We start from the raw sequence: 19,615 nt of genomic DNA on the forward strand, positions 1-19,615 counted from the left end.
TTTTTCTGTTACTTTAATCAAATACCTTCCCAACCAATAAATGAAGATGTGTTGTCATTCTCTCCTGAAAGCAAAAAATGAAATAATTGTTTCTCATTCCTGCTGATATAATCTGTCTAAAAGAGAAGCAGTAGTTTCTTGCTGGCTCAGGTGGAGAAGTTGTTGCTATTCATACTGTATGTCGGTGTGCAATTTACCCAAACTCTTGAGTAGATGCTGCTTGAAAAGATGAAAATTTACACTAAAAATGTAAATTCGCAGAGTTCCCGTTGATCGCTCAGTGGGTTAAGGATCTCGCGTTGTTGTGAGCTGTGGTATAGGAGGTTGCAGATGCGGCTCAGATCTGGTGTTGCTGTGGCTCTGGCATAGGCTGGAAGCTACAGCTCCAATTCGACCCCTAGCCTGGGAACCTCCATATGCCATGAGTGTGGCCCTAAAAAGACAAAAAAAAAAAAGTAAATTCATAAGCTGCAATTATAGCTGTACTAAGGAATGGCACAAAGTTCCCTCAACTATAAAACCTTGGCTTCTTGATGCCACCATGGAAACTTATGGGAGATCTATGGGGACCTGATCGCAAGAGTTGAAAAAACTCCAGGAATCCTGGAACAAATCTGAAAAGATATAATGCAATATATAATGCAAAATACTCAAGAAGTGAGAAATTCAGAATACTGGCAGTGAGGGATGAATGAACAAACAAAAAACCAGTTCAATGGAGATAAAAGACTATAAAAACTGGACTTATTATATTTAAAATATAAATGTTTTTGACAGAACACAGCTAAGTAATAAAGAAAAAAAATTAGCCATGGAAACCCAGTCTTACCTCCTCTGAACCATCCTTGGGCTTCATGGGGTTGGCGTTGAGCAGCCCTATGACGGTGCCCTGCTCAGTCTTCCAGAGTTCTTTGTGAACCTCTCCAAACAAGAACAGCGACACATACCGTGTCAGGTCACGAAGATCATTCAGTCGCCAGATGCTAAATGTTTTCCCCTGGAGGAAATATTTTTCATAAATTTTGAACAATGAGTTAGTTACACTGTCTCCACATATGATTCAAGGGTTCCCCTGAAGAAGAATATGTAAGTTTACACACCTTGAATATATAATCATCAGAATGTCTGTTAATGATAAATTCATCCTTTTCCTCAGTTTTGATATGACCCTTTCTAGTTTTAGAAATCAAGGTGAAGAAAGAGAAACCAATAGCAAACTTGTCTATAATTCTCAGATCTAAATGGTCGATGGGACAGCACTGCTTTCCTGATTTCACAGGCATGCGCACATATAACATTAAAAGAACAAGGAAAGTGGGAGTTTCTGTTATGGTGCAATGAAAATGAATCAGACCAGTATCTGTGAAGATGTAGGTTTGATCCCTGGCCTCGCTCAGTGGGTTAAAAATCTGGCATTGCCATGAGTTGTGGTGTAGGTTGGAGATGTGGCTTGGATCCTTTATTGCTGTGGCGGTGGTATAGACTGGCAGCTGCAGCTCCGACGGGACCCCTAGCCTGGGAACTTCCATATGCTGTGGGTGTGGCCCTAAAAAAAAAAAAAAATTAAAGAAAAAAATGAAAGAACAAGGAAAGGTGGCACTATCATTCAAGACCTTACTGATATAAATGTAGTAAATCTATTATTTACCACCAATTAATTATAATTTTTTAGGGCCACACCTGCAGCATATGAAACTCTTACAGGAGTTCAGATAAATTTCACATTATTATTTCCACGTCATTATGGCCACTGGTGATACAACTAAGAACTTAATCAAGGGAGTTCCCACCATGGTGCATCGGAAACCAATCCAACTAGGAACCATGAGGTTTTGCAGGTTTGATCCCTGGCCTCACTCAGTGGGTTAAGGATCTGGCATTGCCATGAGCTGTGGTCCAGCAGGTGGCAGACACGGCTCGGATCTGGTGTTGCTATGGCTGTGGCGTAGGCTGGCAGCTGCAGCTCTGATTAGAGCTTGGGAACTTCCATATGCCACAGGTGCGGCCCTAAAAAGCAGAAAAAAAGAACTTAATCAAATGAAAACCAGACTTGATCACAGTTCAAGAGACAGAACAGGGCTAGAGCAGGATTCAGAATCTAAACCTCAATCCCTGGTGTCAGAGCTCATAAAAACAGTCTAAGTCTGGCCAAGATCTAAATGGAGAATGACATTAGTTTTGAGGATGATTAACTGTAGTAATTTAAAGTTAGGAGAGACTTCAAAGGCCAGTTCCTTCATTTTATAGGCAAGGAAACAGAGATCCTTAAAGAAAGTTTAAGGGTTACTCTAAGACCACAAGCCTCCTGCTAAACAGAGAACAAGGCTTAGAAATAATAATTTTCCTGTTATGCCTCAGTCGACTGCAATTTTAAAACTTGTTAGATTGGGAGTTCCCACTGTGGCACAGCGGAAACAAATCCAACTAGTATTCATGAGGATTCGGATTCAATCTTTGGCCTTGCTCAGTAGGTCAGGTATCCAGCGTTGCCCTGAGCTGTAGTGTAGGTCACAGACAAGGCTCGGATCCCAAGTTGCTGCGGCTGTGGCGCAGGCCAGGCGGCTACAGCTCCAACTCAACCCCTAGCCTAGGAACTTCCATATGCCGCAGGTGCAGCCCTAAAAAGCCAAAAAAGATAAATAAAATAAAACTTGTTAGATCTTTTTTAATATCTGTCAATTTAAATAAACCATACTGTACTGGCACAGGTCAGCAATTTCAGGACTTTTGAGACTGACATTTTATATCTAGTAAGACTCTGCAAAGGATCTGTGAACGCAGTCCCTTTGAAGACCTGCTCCTCTTCCACAAGAGGGATGAGAGCATCACAGATACAACCACACCCACATTCAAACAAAGACAAGTGAAGTGACTAAGAATGATGTGGACAATAAAAAGCTTAAGAAGCCTGTAAAACCACATCTTCTTTAAATAGGGCTTTCCTTACCTATCTCCACCTCGGCTACAAACCCAATGATGGTGTGGCAACTTGAGAACTTACTAGCAATTATTTCAAGGTGAAATTCTGATGGCTCTGGGTAACAAAAAAAGCTGAGAAGTCAATAAAATGGCTTACGCTGTTAGAACTCTGTGGAGTGACTTTCTTCAAAATAACCCCAAATGTCACCCAGTCTATTTCTTCCAGCTTCTCACTTGCCATCTTTTCCTTGAGCTGAGACAGTCTGATCAGTCTTCGGCCAGTCATTTTCTTGTTCATTTCTGTGGAGGATACTCGAGGCTTCCTGGGTCAAGAAGCCAGCAATTGGTAGGTCATTATTGTAAGAAGAGATTATCAGGCATGGTAACAGATTGGTTAGAAGAGGTGTTATGGGCAGAAATTTCTGAAGCACCTGTTCTCAGAGAAGCTTAGTTACATAGTATGGACAAGGTACACATTCTCACAGCAGATGAAACCAGGATAATTAAAAAAAAAAAAAAGTTTGCTGGAGCTCCCATCATGGCTCAGCAGAAACGAAACTGATAAGCATCCATGAGGACACAGGTTCGATCTCTGGCCCCAGACAGTGGGTTAAGGATGCAGCATTGCCATGAGCTGTGGTGTAGGTTGCAGACTTAGCTTGGATCTGGTGTTGCCATGGCTATGGTGTAGGCCAGCAGCTGTAGCTCCAATTTGCTCCCTAGCCTGGGAACCTCCATATGCCGCAGGTGCAGCCCTAAAAAGACCAAAAAAAAAAAAAAAAAAAAAGGTTTGCTTTTCCTTGGACCTAGATAGGGACTTATATAGAAAACAAAGACCCTAAGTTCTTTCTTCTTTTTTTTTTGGCATACTGAAGTTCCTGGGCAGGGGATTGAACCAGTGCCACAGCAGCAATTGAGGCCACTGTAGTAACAATACTGGGTACTTTACCTACTGAGCCACATAGGAACCCTAATTCTTTAAGTTCTTATGAATTCCAATATAAAGTTATAATATTCTTTTAAAAATAATCTCTTGTAGTTTCCTGCTTTAGTGCAATAGGATTGGCAGTGTCTCTGGAGTGTCAGGACGCAGGTTGGATGGGTCCCTGGCCTGGCATAGTGGGTTAAAGGATCTGGTGTTAAATGCTGTGGTATATATAAGCCCCAACTGTGGCTTGGATCTGATCCCTGGCCTGGGAACTCTGTATGCTGTGGCCAAAAATGGAAAAAAAAATTTAAATTAAAAAAAAAATCTCTCTTTTTTTTTTTTTCGTCTTTTTTAGGGCCGCACCCGCAGCATATAGAGAGATTCTCAGGCTAGGAGTCGCATAAGATCTACAGCTGCCAGCCTACACCACAGCCACAGCAACATAGGATCCGAGCCGTGTCTGTGACCTACACCACACCTCACAGCCATGCTGGATCCTTAACCGACTGATAGAGACCAGGGATCGAACCCTCATCCTCATGGATACTAGTCAGGTTTGTTAACTGTTGAGCCACGACAGGAAACTCCAAAAAATCTCTAGACTTTGGAGTTCTTGTTGTAGCTCAGCACTAACGAACCTGACAAGGATGTGGGTTCAATCCCTGGCCTCACGCAGTGGGTTAAGGATGCAGTGTTGCCATGACCTGAGGTGTAGGTTGCAGACACAGCTCAAGTCCCACACTGCTGTGGCGTAGACCGGCAGCTATAGCTCCAATATGACCCCTGGCCTAGGAATTTCCATATGCCACAGATATGGCCCTAAAAAGCCCAAAAAGTGAAAAGAAGAAAAAAAAAAAAAAAACAAAAACCTCTTAACTTTAATACAAAATCGTGAATTGCTGTAAATATTTCAATTCCATCAATTCTATAAGAAGCTCACAGGTTCTATGACTTCTAATTAGATTTTTTTTAAGCCAGTGTTTTCACATAACAAATAAAAGCTTTGAATCTAGCTTCAATTAATATATTCTTGTTCCTAATGACAGGCCAAAAACTCCTGAATTCACAAACTGTTTTTCCCTGGTAGAATACTCTTATCTGTTCCCTGTGTGATCATATTACACATTCGAGGACAAGCAAAAAGAGTCAGGAGAAAAACATGCCTTTGACTCTGTCAGAAGTCTTCTGGAACAGACACGCCCAAGAGCTACCTCTGAACAATGAAGAATATTCAGGAGGGAAACACTGATGTGGGTGGAGAAATCCTTTCCCTGCCTGATTTCTCCGAGTTAGCACGTTACTATCAAGCAACGATCCTTCCGAAGATTCAGGAAGAATAATGAGAGACTCAATTCCACAACCTCAATTTGGAGGCTGCTCAGAAGCTTCGTCTGAGTAGTTTCAACTCCCTCGACTTCAGTGCAAATGAACAGCACACTCACAGCAGCAACATCTTTCATTATCCACAGTGATTTCAACTGGGAAAGGCAGCACCAGCTCAGGAAGGTCATGTTTACCTTGAACAAGAACCCTGAAGCTCCCTCAATGAGCTTTTACTATATTCCATCCCTGAGACTGTCTGAAATGTTATCAAGATACTGATTCCCACCCAGCACCACCCTGCCCCCCAATTTTGGAGAATAAATTTATACTGTGTGTCGGGAGTCATTTGTTTTTCCCCTTCTTACTAATATACAATTTAAGAGCTCAGCAGTTTCAGTTTGATGGACAAGGTTCAGGTGTTCTAGAGGGGCTGCACTTGGCGACTTAGATGGAAGTTACAAAAGGCCATCTGGTTTCAGATTACTGCTGTGCCCAGGGCTTCAAGAGCAGTAATAACGGAGATGCAAGGCAGCAGTGATGCAGAGCACAGAAGATTTACAAGTCCAGGCTTTTCCCTAAACTGATCCTGGGATTTATTCCTATTTTAACTGAGTATCTTAATTTCTCCACCTACCAGACGCAAAGAATATAAAATGGCCTTAAAAGTTATCATGAAGAAAAAGAGCACAGTTATTTCTTTTAACATCAATTATAAGACACTATCCTGATTAAACTGCATATACCTTTAGGTATTTAAAAAGTCTCAGAGTTCCTGTCGTGGTGCAGCAGAAACGAATCTGACTAGGAACCATGAGGATAAGGGTTCAATCCCTGGCCTCCCTCAGTGGGTTAAGGATCCGGTGTTGCTGTGAGCTATGGTTTAGGTTGCAGACGCAGCTTGGATCCTGCATTGCTGTGGCTGTGGTGTAGGCCGGCAGCTATAGCTCCAATTAGACCCCTAGTCTGGGAACCTCCATATGAAGTGGGTGCGGTTCTAAAAAAATAAATAAATAAACAGTCTCTATTACTGTTTTTGCCAGTTTCTTTCTTTCTTTTGGCTTTTTAGGGCCGCACCCAAGGCATAAGAAGGTTCCCAGGCTAGGGGTCCAATCAGAGCTATAGCTGCAGGCCTACGCCACAGCCAGAGCAATGTCAGATGCTTAACCCACTAATTGAGGCCAGGGATCAAACACATGTCCTCACAGATGCTAGTCAGATTCATTAACCCCTAAGCCATGACAGGAACTCCCAGTTTCTGATTAAATACAGTATCAGGAGTTCCCATTGTGGCTCAGTGGTAACGAACCCTAGTATCCATGAGGACTCAGGTTTGATCCCTGGCCTTGCTCAGTGGGTTAAGGATCCAGCGTTGCTCTGGCTGTGGTGTAGGTCGGCAGCTACAGCTCTGATTCCACCCCTAGCCTGGGAACTTGCATATGCTGTGGGTGCAGTCCTAAAAAAAAAATTTTTAATAGTAAATACAGTATTATTATTTATTCATTTCTTTATGAACATATATCATTGATTCTTTATATAAGCAAGAGAAAGTCTTCCTTAATTTCACAGGCAAATATACTGAGTCAAACAAACCCAGTGCTGAGAGCCAAGTTTTGTCAAGTTCAAGAGCTGGTGGTCTAATGTGGACCTGCAGTGTAAATACACTTATTTCTGGAAGGCTCAGTCCCGAGGAAGGAGGATGAGCCATGTAATGGGCATCCAAAGAGAGTGTGTAGGGGGGTTACGGTTACTGACCTGAGCCTCAGGCCGGAGAAGGTTTCCACAGAGACTGTCGGAGCTGTTTCCCCAGAGCTCCTGGGGGTCCCTGCACTCTGATCTCTAGTCACCCCACCAGGAGTGTTCCCAGGAGTTGTTCGGAGCGGCTGGGAGGGTATACTTGTCATCCTTGAAGATGGGCTTTTGGGCTCTAGAAAATTAACATAAATTTAAGAAGAAAACAACACTGATAACTAACAATTTTTTATGGAATTGTTTCTTTTTTAATCAACACATGCAACAACCAAATCTTGAGAGACCAAAGGAAGCCGAGAGGATCATTTCTGCTCTACGCTCAAAGCTCTGTCCAAAAGGACTTTCTGCATATGGAAATATTTCACACTGGTGCTTTCCACTGTGGTAGCCACCAACCACATGGGGACACTGACAATGAATAGCGTTCCAAGGAAATGAATGTCTAATTTAATTTAATTTAAACAGTCACATGCGGCTAGTGGCTGCTATATCAGTGCTGCTCTCAAACACTGTTCCTCTGTGCTATGCCATTTTTTGAGTATTCACCACATACAAAGACCTGGGGTTGATTCCTTAAGGAAGTAAGAGCCTTCCTTTAGAAATCATTTAGTTGAGAGTTCCCATTGTGGCCCAACAGGTTAAGGACCTGACACAGTCTCTGTGAGGATGCAGGTTCGATCCCTGGCCTCCATCAGTGGGTTAAGGATCTGGCATTGGCACAGTTTGCAGCAAAGGCCTTACAGATGCAGCTCCAATTTGACCCCTAGCCCAGGAACTTCCACATTGCCGCAGGTGAGGCCATAAAAAGAAAAAACGCATTAGTGGGAATTTCTGCACAGATCAAACTTAGCTTCCCTTTGTTTTCTTGTTTCATTTAATTTCATTTCAATCCAATCCATTTTATTTGTGGGGTAGGAGGGAGTTAAGGGGGCTAGACTATTCTACTGATGTGATTACTTTTCATATTTTAGAAGCATTTGATAATTCTCCTGAAGGTCAGAAAGCTTGGGTATATATCGCTCTCTCTTAAATAAGATCATTGTTTACCTTCAAAGCCACTCTGGATCACTGCTCCCAAGCCAGGGGCTAGTGCAACTCTAGAACTTTAGAATCTCCAGAAATCATGCACTTGACCCATCCTCTCAAAACTCAACTTTGGACACTGCCTGATGAAACACCTTAGTAATATCAAAGGTTCTAAGGGGATAAACACCATTTATCAGTGGATACACAAAATACATAATTTGTTGTCAAATAAATACACTGAGAGCCTGCACCTATTCTGTCCTATTGTGTCACATGCCAATGGTAGTCAAAAGGTCAAAAATAAAACCTGACCATTTTATAAGGGAATCTGTGCCTTTATCTCACAGCCTGAAGAGTAAATCTCTAGACTGCTAGTAGAAGAACTCAACCCAGTGGTTACGTACAACTACAAGACTTAAAAAGAAACTGAATCCACTAAGCATTTAGTTAAACACCTACTTACTACCTAAGGATTTTCTAAGCATTTGGAGATGTAGAGAAAGATTACAGAATACTGCATATGGTTCTCATTCCCAAAAAACTTACTTTTCTCAATAGGCAGATAAGACAGAGTCAAAATGTGTTGTAGTTTTTAATTCTCTTTGCTTTTTTAGGGCTGTACTTTTGGTACATGGAAGTTCCCAGGCAAGGGGTCAAATTGGAGCTGCAGCTGCTGGCCTACACCACAGCCACAGTAACATGGGATCTGAGCCGTGTCTGTGTCCTACACCACTACACCATAGCTCATGGCAATGCTGGATCCTTAGCCCACTAAGCAAGGCCACGGGATGGAACCCACATCCTCATGGACACTAGTTGGGTTCATTATTGCTGAGCCACAACAGGAATTCCCCAATATGTGTTTTAAACAGAACTCAAGCAGTAAGAAACCAGGAGGGCCTCAAGTACTATACCTGCAGGTGAAACCTTTGGTGTCCGAGCCACTCGCTTGGGTTTTGGCAGAGTTGGGACGTCAAGATCTGCAGAAAAGCACGCCGACTCTTGAATTCTCTGAACTTTCTTCTCCTTAAGAGGGGGACGTGAAGTCTTATCTACTTCAATAATAGTGAAAGAAATTAGTAAAGAAAATTTAGAAAGGGACTCAAAAGCTGTTTTACCAGGAGTTGGATACATAAGTAATGTTATAATTACTTCATAATAGAAAATGCATACTATTTCTAGAATTAGTGTGATTACCTGGGGATTTATGCAGACGAGCTGGACTAGCAGGCTGTTTAATTGTTGCTAGTTTTAGCTGTTCTTGTAAGGACTTCATTTGTTCTTGCAACTTCTTTAACTCGTCTGGGAAAGACACATATACTGATTTAAGAACCAGACTAGAGGAAATATTACACACAACAAAAATGCTGAAAGGTTTTTGATGTCTTTCCATCACCCCTACAACCTTGGGACCCATAATATAATCACATACCAAGAACTCGTAGTTAACTTTTGCCCTTTAAAGAGGTCCCCTCAGAGAAATAAACTTGCTATTTCCAGTCATCAAACCTCTAATACCAAAGCTCATTATGACAGAATACCACAGATATACAGCCATGGTTGAAAAGTTTTTAGGAGTCAAGAGATGATCACATTTATTTCAAAAACTGAGGATCATAATTTATACAATGAATGCTGACTCTTGTATTAGAAGAAACAGCCAGTTGACTGAAACGGAATTTTGTTGTATGTAATTTAAAAATATGTAAGAGAAGATACCAGGAATAAGAAAAGGGCACTTCTCAATGTGTCTGTTTAGAAATGGTCTTCTGCTCTGGAGTTCCAATCGTGGCTCAGCAGTAACGAACTTACTAGTATCTGTGAGGACGCGGGTTCAATCCCTGGCCTTGCTCAGTGGGTTAAGGATCCAACATTGCCATGAGCAGCAGTGTAGGTCACAGAGGCAGCTCAGATCTCACATTGCTGCGGCTGCGGGGTAGGCTGGCAGCTGCAGCTCCGAATGGACCCCTAGCCTAGGAACCTCCATATGCCGCTTTGTATTCTTATCCCTGGCTCATGTGCATAAAAACCCCAAACTATTATGTTTCTGTAATAAGTATGAGGACTACTGGAGCCATTCTGCAAAGAATCAATCATAGCAGTTGGTATGGATATAAGTGGGCCTCTGTAGTTCAAAAGCAGACTTCAAATGCTTGTTCCACTCATACAGCTTTTTTTGGCAAAGGCATTTATCTCTACCCCTGACTCAGCAGCCACTTAGAGGAAAGCTTTCAGACAGGTAGTTTTCATCTGGTCTATCATAAAGAAATTAGAGAAAGCTAGTGATTAAGGCACCTTGCAACTCCTGATTACTTTTCCCTTGACGGGGAGCAGGAGCAGGAAGGACCCCATTTTTAGCTGACTGCAATGTAGGAACTTCTTCCTCATCAGTTAAGTCTCCCATGTCTCCAAAGAGAGCATCCAAATTCTCCTTTTGGTCTTCCGCCTTTTCCACTTCTCCCTCAGAAGTCTCCTCTGTGTAGGATTCACCATCACCATCAGCATCAAAAAGCTCATCAAATTCGTCAGGTTCACCATCTTCCTGGGTCAAGGGCTGACTCACTTCTGAATTACAATTCAAGGCCGACTCATTCTCCTCCAACAGTGCAGTCAGCAGAGACAAATCATCTTCCTCCCCTGGGGCAAAAAGAAGAAAAAGGAAAAAAGGAAGGCTACCTATGAAAAACAGCCATTGACAAGCAGAGTTACAATATCCAATATTCATAAGACTCACTGTTCTGATGGGCATTTCCAAGGTAGAGAATGGGACAGTTAGAGTTCCTCTTTCTTGATTTATCTGTTTATTTTGTTTCTTTTCTTTTTTTTTTTTTTTTGCTGCGTTTGCAGCATGTGGAAGTTTCCAGGCCAGAGATCGAACCTATGCCACAGCAGTGGCAAAGGATCCTTAACCTACTGAGCCACCAGGGAACTCCTGTTTGCTCCCCTCTCCCCCCATCTGGGTATGATTCCTTTACAAAATCAGAGGCATTTTAAAGGAAAAACATTAAGGATACGTGATGCAACCTCTCCTCAGAAAGACAGGGCTGAAGTCTAGAGAGGTTAAGGGTCTGTTCAGGATCACGTGGTGAAACAGGTTGGCAAAGGAACCTGGGTTAGGATGGAGATCTCAAGACCAGTAAGCCAATATCCTTTTCATCACTTTACACTCCCTTACCAGAAGGAAATGAGCCAATAGCTAAACTCAAGGCCTAGAATCTGATGAAACAATCTAAGGCTTAAAGTCAGGGGCTGCATAAGGATTAGTCTAAATTGCTTACCAGCCAACAAAGACTCCCAAGACTGCAGACTACAGGAAAAGAGAAGAGGCCACCTGGCCCCTCAGCTCCAGGTGAGACCACCGCATCCTTGAAAAGGAGCCAAGGGGCCCTCCTCTCTCCTGTTCCAAGATGACATAGAGAGCACACCCAGAAGAGGCCTTGGCCCACACCCCCAGGGAGCTACGGCGAGAAAGGGTGCCTAGTGACTTCAAGCTCTTGCCTTGAGCCCATCTTTCCCTGAGAGAATGAAGGCTGATCCCATGATGCCTCCCATCCCAGTTTATCTGGGTCACCACCCCAAACCATCTGTCTTCTCCATGTTACACTGTCTCCATCCTCCACCCTCCTTGCTCCAAATTCCTGGGATCTGCTCTCTGAAACCAAAAAAAATCTACCATCAGGTAGTCTCCCTATATCCTCAGTGGCTCTTAAACCAGAAATCTGGCTGTCCTGCAACCTTCTTGACTAGAAGTTCATTAACCTTCCACAGCCCACTCTGCAAATGCAAGAAGTGTCCAGCATGCACAAGGCATGCCATAGATACCTGACAATCAACTACAGGGCCCTCAGGTCTTCTTTGCTTATCTCTGTTCACTTTGGAACCACGTACCTTTCTTTCAGCCACAGTTAATAAGCACAGATTTTTTTCATTAAGATCCCCTCCCAGCTGCTGTCCCTGCCAGATTTCCCTTTGGATGCCCCCAGGTTTCCCTCCAACACTACTGCCGTCTCCATTCTCAGTCTCTACAACACGCATTCAGGGACCAGCCAACGCCTTGGTCTCTTGGTTTCTTGACCTCACCTTCAAGGTCAAGTCCTCCCCTCTCATCTTAGCCACTTACTCCCGAGGTCACTCCCTTTCATCACAGCAAAGGCACAACCTACCTCTGAGATCTTGATTTCAAGCATCCCACTTTGATCCCTGCCCCTGATCCTTCACCAACTCACTCTAGTATTCCTACCCAGCATTTCCTGCCCTTCCATTGACCCCCCCCCGTAAGGTTTTTACCATCCCTCACCCCCCATCTCTCACGTCCTCACTTTGGATCCGTGTTCCCTCATTAGAATCACCGTCTTCTAACGCCTCTTAACTGCCTTACTTCTCTCTCCTGCCCTCCTGTCCTGTAACCCTGATGAAATCCAACAGGCCAACACCTCCATGCCTATCCCCCTGCTGGTAAACTTGCCTGGACAAAGACCCACCACCCTGACTGGTTTAGCTCTAAATGTACACCCCCCAATAACAAAGTGGCAGTCAACACTGCTTAAAAGCGCCCACACTTCCCTGACACCCTTGCTTTCCTGTTCTTGAACTCCTTCATACTGTCTCTCCTCCAACCTCTGGGGCCTTCTCCTCCCTCTTTACTCTTAGATGATCTTGCCTCATATTTTACAGGGAAAAAAAAAAAAAAAGTAGAAGCAATCAGACTTCATCATCTTTCACTACCCAACCTGAACATGTATATCTCCGCTTTTCCTCCGGCAACAGTGGATAAAGAGTCGAGTCCTATTTCTGGCCAATTCCACCATTTATACACTGGCTCCCCTTCCTCTCAGCTTCTCAAAGACTTCAGCTGACAGTCACCAGCTCTCTCCCCCACATCACTCATTCTTCCCTGTCTTCGGGCACATTCCCCTCAGCATCCAAACTCATTCCAGTGTCTCCCATCTTACCAACCACCTGAGATTTTCCTACTTATTTGTTTCGGATTTGCTTGCACTCTCTACTAGCATGTAAGCAGGGATGTTGTTCAGCAGCACTCACTGTGCACCAGTAAACTTTTTGATTTTGTCTATACTGGACCAAACTGTGAAGCCACGGCAACCAAATGAGATTTTTATTAGATATAGTAATTTCTTAGAGAATACAGACCCATTCACCACTTATTTTCCTGACTAGCCACAAATCATGCTTTGTATTACATCAAAATTTGGTGATTTTAGGGAACAGAAAACTATCATTACAACAAAGGTGCAATTAGTTTCACATATTATCAGTGTGATGATTTTTAACATTTGGTTCTATTTTTTTTAAGGGCAAAGTGTAATACACTTGGGCTTTAAAATTACACAACCAGGAGTTCCCGTCGTGGCGCAGTGGTTAATGAATCAGACTAGGAACCATGAGGTTGCGGGTTCCATCCCTGCCCTTGCTCAGTGGGTTAAGGATCTGGCATTGCCGTGAGCTGTGGTGTAGGTTGCAGACGCGGCTCGGATCCTGCGTTGCTGTGGCTCTGGCGTAGGCCAGTGGCTACAGCTCCGATTCGACCCCTAGCCTGGGAACCTCCATATGCCGCGGGAGTGGCCCAAAGAAATAGCAAAAAGACAAAAAAAAAATTACACAACCAGGAGTTCCCAAGATGGTGAAGCAGAAACAAATCTGACTAGTAATTATGAGGATGCAAGTTCAATCCTTGGCCTCATTCAGTGGGTCGGGGGTCCGTCATTGCCATGAGCTGTGGTGTAGGTCACAGACAAGCAGACAAGGCTCGGATCCCACGTGGCTGTGGCTGTGGTGTAGGCTAGCAGCTGTAGCTCCAATTTGACCCCTAGCCTGGGAACATCCATATGCCATGGGTGTGGCCCTAAAAAGCAAAAAAATAAATAAAAAATTATAAAGTAAAATTACACAACCAGAAAAATAATGCATTTTACACATTAGGGTCTCTTCCCAGGCAGCACAATCATTTCTGTGCTGCTCTCAGGCTAAGCTCTGCTAATTAGAGTGACAATAGCTTTACTAGGTGAATATTTTGCCCACATCCCAGTAAAATGAACGAAATCTCAAAAGACCAAGAATTTAAGTCATAGCTAGACTTAAACCACCTCAAGAAATTTCAATATCAAAAGTGAACTCTGATGTCAGACTGCCTCTCAGTTTCACCCGTGACAAGTTATCTAACATCTGTTTTCCTGTGTATAAAACACGGTTGTGGTGAGGATAAAATCAGTTAATACAATTGTCCTTGGTATCCAACAGCATTTGTTCCAGGAATCCACATAGATACCAAAATGCACAGATGCTCAAGTCCCTTACATAAAATGGCATAGTATTTGCATATATCTACCCACAACCTCCCATACACTTTAAACCATCCCTAGATCACTTATAATACTTAATTCAACACAAATGTTATGTAAATAGTTGCCAGTTTTGCTTTTTGAAACTTTCTGGAATTTTTTTTCTCTTGAATATTTTCTATCCAGTCAGTTGAATCTGCAGATGCAGAAACCTCAAATATGGAAGGTCTGCTATATACCTAAGATCTCAGAGCAGTGCTTGGAACACTGGAAGTAAATGCCAGTTGTCTTTTTTTCTTTTTTTTTTTCCCTTCTTTTCTTTTTAGGGCTGTACCTAAAAAGCATGTGCGGCATGTGATATAGAAGTTCCCAGGCTAGGGGTCGAATTGGAGCCGCAGCTGCCAGCCTACGCCACAGCCATGGCAACGCTAGATCCAAACCAAGTCTGCAATCTACACTACAGCTCATGGCAATGCCCGATCTTTAACCCATGGTTCCTAGTCAGATTTGTTTCTGCTCTGCCACAATGGGAACTTGAAAAAGTTTTTTTTTATGGCCCCACTTATGGCACATGCAAGTTCCCAGGCTAGGGACTGAATTGGAGCTGTAGTTGCCAGCCTACAGCACAGACGTAGCAATGCCAGATCTGAGCTGCATCTGCAACCTACACCACAACTCACAGCAATGACAGATCCCTAACCTATAGAGTGGGGCCAGGGATGGATCTTCATGGATATTAGTCGGGTTCTTAACCTGCTGAGCCACAGCAAGAACTCCCCAATTATGAAAGACCATCACTGGTGTCAGGAGGAGAAATCTCACCTGATTAAAACAAATAACAGTCTTTGACTGAAGTGAGATTTCTTTGGAACCGCTCAGACAATTATTTGAGACCAGGGTAGCTCTTTTCACCATTTTATAGGTGGAATACATAACAATAAGCCCACGGACAAAAGAGTGGTTTTCCATGAAACAAAGAGAAATGGAGAAAACGGTCAGGACTTACCATCCATGCTGTCAAGAGAACAGTGGAGACGGAGACCTATGAAGGAGGACCAGGTGCCAGGTGATGGCAGTGATGCCGACTCTTGTCTGTGTGAAATCAACATAAGAAATTATTCTCTCACATCGAGTATCCAACAAAACCAGAATACTACAAATTCTAGAGGCTTAGGGTCAGAATTCAGCCAGGCTCTCAGTTTTTCACCCCACTGGCAACTCCTTCTCCCCGCCTAATATGGAAGCAGTCCCTTTTTCTCATCTCCATGGTTAGAGAAACTTGAGGTACATGGCATGTATCTCATGTACAATAATAGATTACACAGGTGAGACAAACTGTGAACAAACTGTGTATTATGAAAGCTGGTAAACAGTAGGGTCTAAACAGGAGGACTATAATCCGTTTTATTTCCTGTAACACATTTGATGTCTACATTATCCCTAAGAGCTTACTGTGTGATTCTACTTAGTTGCAACCTGACCACATCAAGTTTTCAATTCAAACTAGTTAGCAAAGCAAACAGTTGGCATAGCTAATTAGGACGAATTCATATTATTCTGTGCACTTTCCTTTTTTCATTTAAAATGACTTTTAAAACTGCAAGAGGGAGTTCCCGCCATGGCTCAGTGGAAATGAATCTGACTGGTATCCATGAAGATTTAGGTTCAATCCCTGGCCTCATTCAGTGGGATAAGGATCTGGCACTGCCATGAGCTGTGGTGTAGGTTGCAGATGTGGCTCGGATCTGGCATTGGCTGTGGTTGTGGTGTAGGCCAGCAGCTCGGATTCAACTCCTAGCCTGGGAACTTCCATATACCACAGGCGCAGCCCTAAAAAGACGTGTGTGTGTGTCCTTGGTAAGTCCACTATCAAGTGTTAATTATGGTGCTTTCTTTTCACTTATTCAACAAATATTTCCACGGACCCCTCATGTGCCCTGAGCTGTGCTGTCTACTAGGGATTCTGCTGGATTGTGAGCTTCTTGAGGGTTTGGTAGGAGTAGACTGTCTTGTTCATTTCTATAACTAATCCCTTTTCCCACCAGACAAACCCATGCACTGTTCCTCACCTCACATCTAGGCCCATATGACATGTTATGGGTTCTATCTCCAAAATATTGCTCACATCTCCTACTTCTCCCCACTTTCACTGCCAAAAGCCTAGCCCAAGCCACCATCAATCTTTTGCCTAGACTACTGTATTAACTACCTGTATTGGTCTCTCTGCCCCTCTGTAATCTATCCTCTATACAACATCTACAGTTAATTTTTTCTTTCCTTAGCAATCTTTAAGGAACATAAGCCAGATCGTGGTAGTCCCTTCATATGATTTCTTTAACGATTTTCCCACTGCCCTGAAAAGAAAATTTACGGAGCCTATGAGGCAATGGATAGGCTCTCTCCTGCCTAGTTCTACTTCCTCATTTTTTCCAGGGGTCATTCCCCCAACTCTACCCATGTCCCAAAAGACATTCCACCCAGATTAGTCTGCTTTCAATTTCTCCAACTCAGCGGTGCTTTCAGACCTCAGGTTCTTTGCAAAGCTCTCCTCCAGCAACTTCTCATCCCTCAAGCTCTGCTTAACTATCAATTTTTCTCAGCTTTTCCAGGCCACCCTATCTGACCAGGCCCCTGACATCCTCTCCCCTCATCCTACAATTCCACTGTTTGTTAGCTGTTTGTTAGCTGTTATCTTCTTTAAGAAGTAATGGGTATTTGTAGCGCTGCACATGGCACGCATTCATTAACTGTTAGCAAATCATCAATTAAGCAAATGAACGAGTGAATAAGAGAAAGCCCAACCGCCACGCATTTAGCAAGAGTTTAAAAGGTTGCCTCTAAAAAAGAAAAATTGGACCCTTAAACAGCATGGCGGCCGGACGCCTGTACCTCAAGATGCATTTCGCAAGTCCACGCAATCCCCCAACCCCCTCATTTTTCGCGGCTCCAAACCCAGCGCCCACTGCGCCTCCCAGCCCGCGCCAGCCCCGCGCTCTGCCCAGGCCGCCCCCGCGCTTACCCAATTCCAGTCTCGCCCACCTGGGCGCCCCTAAGACTCCGGGCCTTCCGCCTTCGGAGCTTGCTAAACTCTCCTACTGAGGCGCGTGGCGAACCCTTCAACCCGCCCCTCAACCTATGGACGCCAGCTTCTTACCAGGCTCCGCACTCTTCCCTTTCTACAACCAGACCCGCCAAAATTCCAACTAGCCACCGCCCCGCCTCTGACGTCAGACGCACGCCAAGCTCAGAGCTGTACTGATTGGCTACTTCAGAGAACTGGGCGGAAACGACAGGGTGGGGATGGAGGGGGGTGGCGCCTTACGTACAGCAATCTGATTGGCTCATGTGACCGGCGCCCTCTTTGTTGGGGGCAAAGGAACTTCCGGTCGGTGCGGCACTGGGCTTCTTCAGGTGAGTGTTCCTGCGTCCTTGCTGGCGCCAGGAAGTTGAAATATCCCCGTACGGTATTTTCACAGGTGTCAGTTCCTGACACTTTCCGGAACTGAGTGTGTCATGTGGTTCTGATCCTCTCTTTCTCTTCCTGTGAGGTAGCTGGTAACGCTTGATGCGAACAACTCTGTATGCTGACGCCCAAACCACAGAACCCATTACAAACCTACCCCTGTCCTCACAGAGTTCCCGCGGCTGGACCAATTGTGTAGAGATCTGAACAAGCCGGTTGACTATTTTACTTAGTAGATTAGTTTATAGCCCAGTGTTCAATTGAAATAGTTGGGAGTCAAAACCAGAAATCTGGTCTCCTTTTGCCTCTGATTGACCTTGGGCACTAACATCTTCACCGTCTATAAAATGAGAAGGAAAGGCTGGATGACATTCTTTGGCACAGTAGAAACCATCGTTTCCAGAGGAGTCCGTGGTCCATAGACTTTGAGAATTCGTCGGAGTTGGGAATGACTGCTGCTTCTTCCCACCAAAATATCAGCATCTGGAGACAAAGAAACCGTGTCTTTTCATCTTCCCCTTCCTCTGTCTTCTCTCTTGGTGCTGGTGCCTGGCACACAGTAAATGCTTAAGAAAGAAAAAATCGAACAGAGTATTTACTCCTTAACAAGTCAGCTTTGGGGGGCTCGATTTCTTCATCTGTAAAGTGCTGATAATAGCAATACCTGGATTGGAGGATTTTAGGAAAGATCAAGTGAGTTATTGACCATAATCACTTCGTGCCTCAGGTGCACAAGGTTGGACAAAGAGGAGGTCCATGTTCTAGAAATTTATTAGGTCTAATTTTGGAGATGTGACATGCATAAAAGATAACATAAGGTGACTACTGAGGAGCACCAGTCTTGCTGGAGAGAAGGTAAAAAGAGGAGCAAATGTTAAAATAAAAATTTTAAAAAAGCAGGTAAAGCAAATTATGTGGCAGATAAATATTTTATTCTGTAAGCAGTAAAAAGATCATGTTTGAGCAAGTGGGAAAGGAAGGTGCAGCTAGGTGCTTACACTATGTTAAGATTTTTAACTGTCACATATGAACTGTGCAACTTCTGCTAAGTTACTTAACCTCTCTGAGCCTCAACTTATCTGCAAAACAAGGATAGTTGTAGTGATTTCATAGGATATTTTGAGGATTCATGAGAAAAACTTGAATATGTGCAGAGTATGCCCAACACATGTAAGTATTAAATGTGTATTAACTTATATTCTTTCAAAGGCATTGCTTAGGACAGTTAAAAAGGTAAGTGCTCAGGAACTAGATATACCAGAAACTGGAGTCGAAGAAGCTTGAGAGAAGATGGTGATAGTCCCAGACTGTTAAAAGAGTTGAGGGGAAAGGACAAATGGGAAACATTATGTGGGAAACCTATCTATTGTGCTAAGTGACCAAAGAAAAATTACCTTTGGTAGGAAAAGGAGAGGACAATGGCTAAGGTGGCAGTAGCTGAGACACTAGTAGAATTATAGAGGAGGAGCTGGCTTTAGACAAGGTAGAAATGACAAGATCAGCCTAAGGTGATGGTGCAGATTTCAGGAGCTACCTTTAGACTTTTTTTTTTTTTTTGCTTTTTAGGGCCACATCCGAGGCATATGGAAGTTCCCAGGCTAGGGGTCAAATCAGAGCTACAGCTGCCAGCCTACACCACAGCCACACCACCACCAGATTGGGCTGGGTCAGCAACCTACACCACAGCTCATGACAACACCGGATCCTTAACCCAATGAGCAAGGCCAGGGATTGAACCTGCATGGACTATTACTTTATTTTAAACTTTTTCTGTACATTTACTTTTTTTTTTTTTTTTTCAGCTGTGCCTGTAGCATGTGGAAGTTCCCGGGCCAGGGACTGAACCCATGGCACACAACAGTGACAATGCCAGATCCTTAACCTGCTAGGCCACCAGAGAACTCCAGT

General features: G+C 43.6%; 1 protein-coding gene across 10 annotated transcripts in view; it reads right to left on the reverse strand.

Annotated features, from left to right (window-relative positions):
• MCM10 (minichromosome maintenance 10 replication initiation factor) overlaps positions 1 to 17,445 on the reverse strand; it is a 43,204-nt gene extending 25,759 nt beyond the window's left edge. For 4 of the 10 annotated variants that reach the window (XR_014817948.1, XR_014817950.1, XR_014817949.1 and 1 more), the window contains exons 1-8: positions 17,399 to 17,445; positions 15,251 to 15,336; positions 10,241 to 10,582; positions 9,143 to 9,247; positions 8,860 to 8,997; positions 6,923 to 7,094; positions 3,077 to 3,242; positions 830 to 997 (exon numbers count right to left, since the gene is read on the reverse strand). Coding sequence is in view for 4 of the 10 variants with exons in the window: in XM_021064867.2 (XP_020920526.1) it covers positions 830 to 997; positions 3,077 to 3,242; positions 6,923 to 7,094; positions 8,860 to 8,997; positions 9,143 to 9,247; positions 10,241 to 10,582; positions 15,251 to 15,257 (1,098 nt within the window). In the remaining 6 variants the exon portion in view is untranslated. Of the gene's footprint in view, positions 1 to 829; positions 998 to 3,076; positions 3,243 to 6,922; positions 7,095 to 8,859; positions 9,001 to 9,142; positions 9,248 to 10,240; positions 10,583 to 15,250; positions 15,337 to 17,263 lie in introns of all 10 variants that reach the window. The other 6 variants (XR_014817946.1, XR_014817947.1, XM_021064865.2 and 3 more) reach the window with 3 other exon arrangements.
• Positions 17,446 to 19,615: the final 2,170 nt, after the last annotated feature.

Source organism: Sus scrofa, chromosome 10 (genome assembly GCF_054392235.1).
Source record: "Sus scrofa isolate SSC_HxYL_T2T_F1_AM1 chromosome 10, Sscrofa_HxYL_maternal_Yorkshire_Landrace_v2.0, whole genome shotgun sequence".
NCBI lineage: Eukaryota > Metazoa > Chordata > Mammalia > Artiodactyla > Suidae > Sus > Sus scrofa.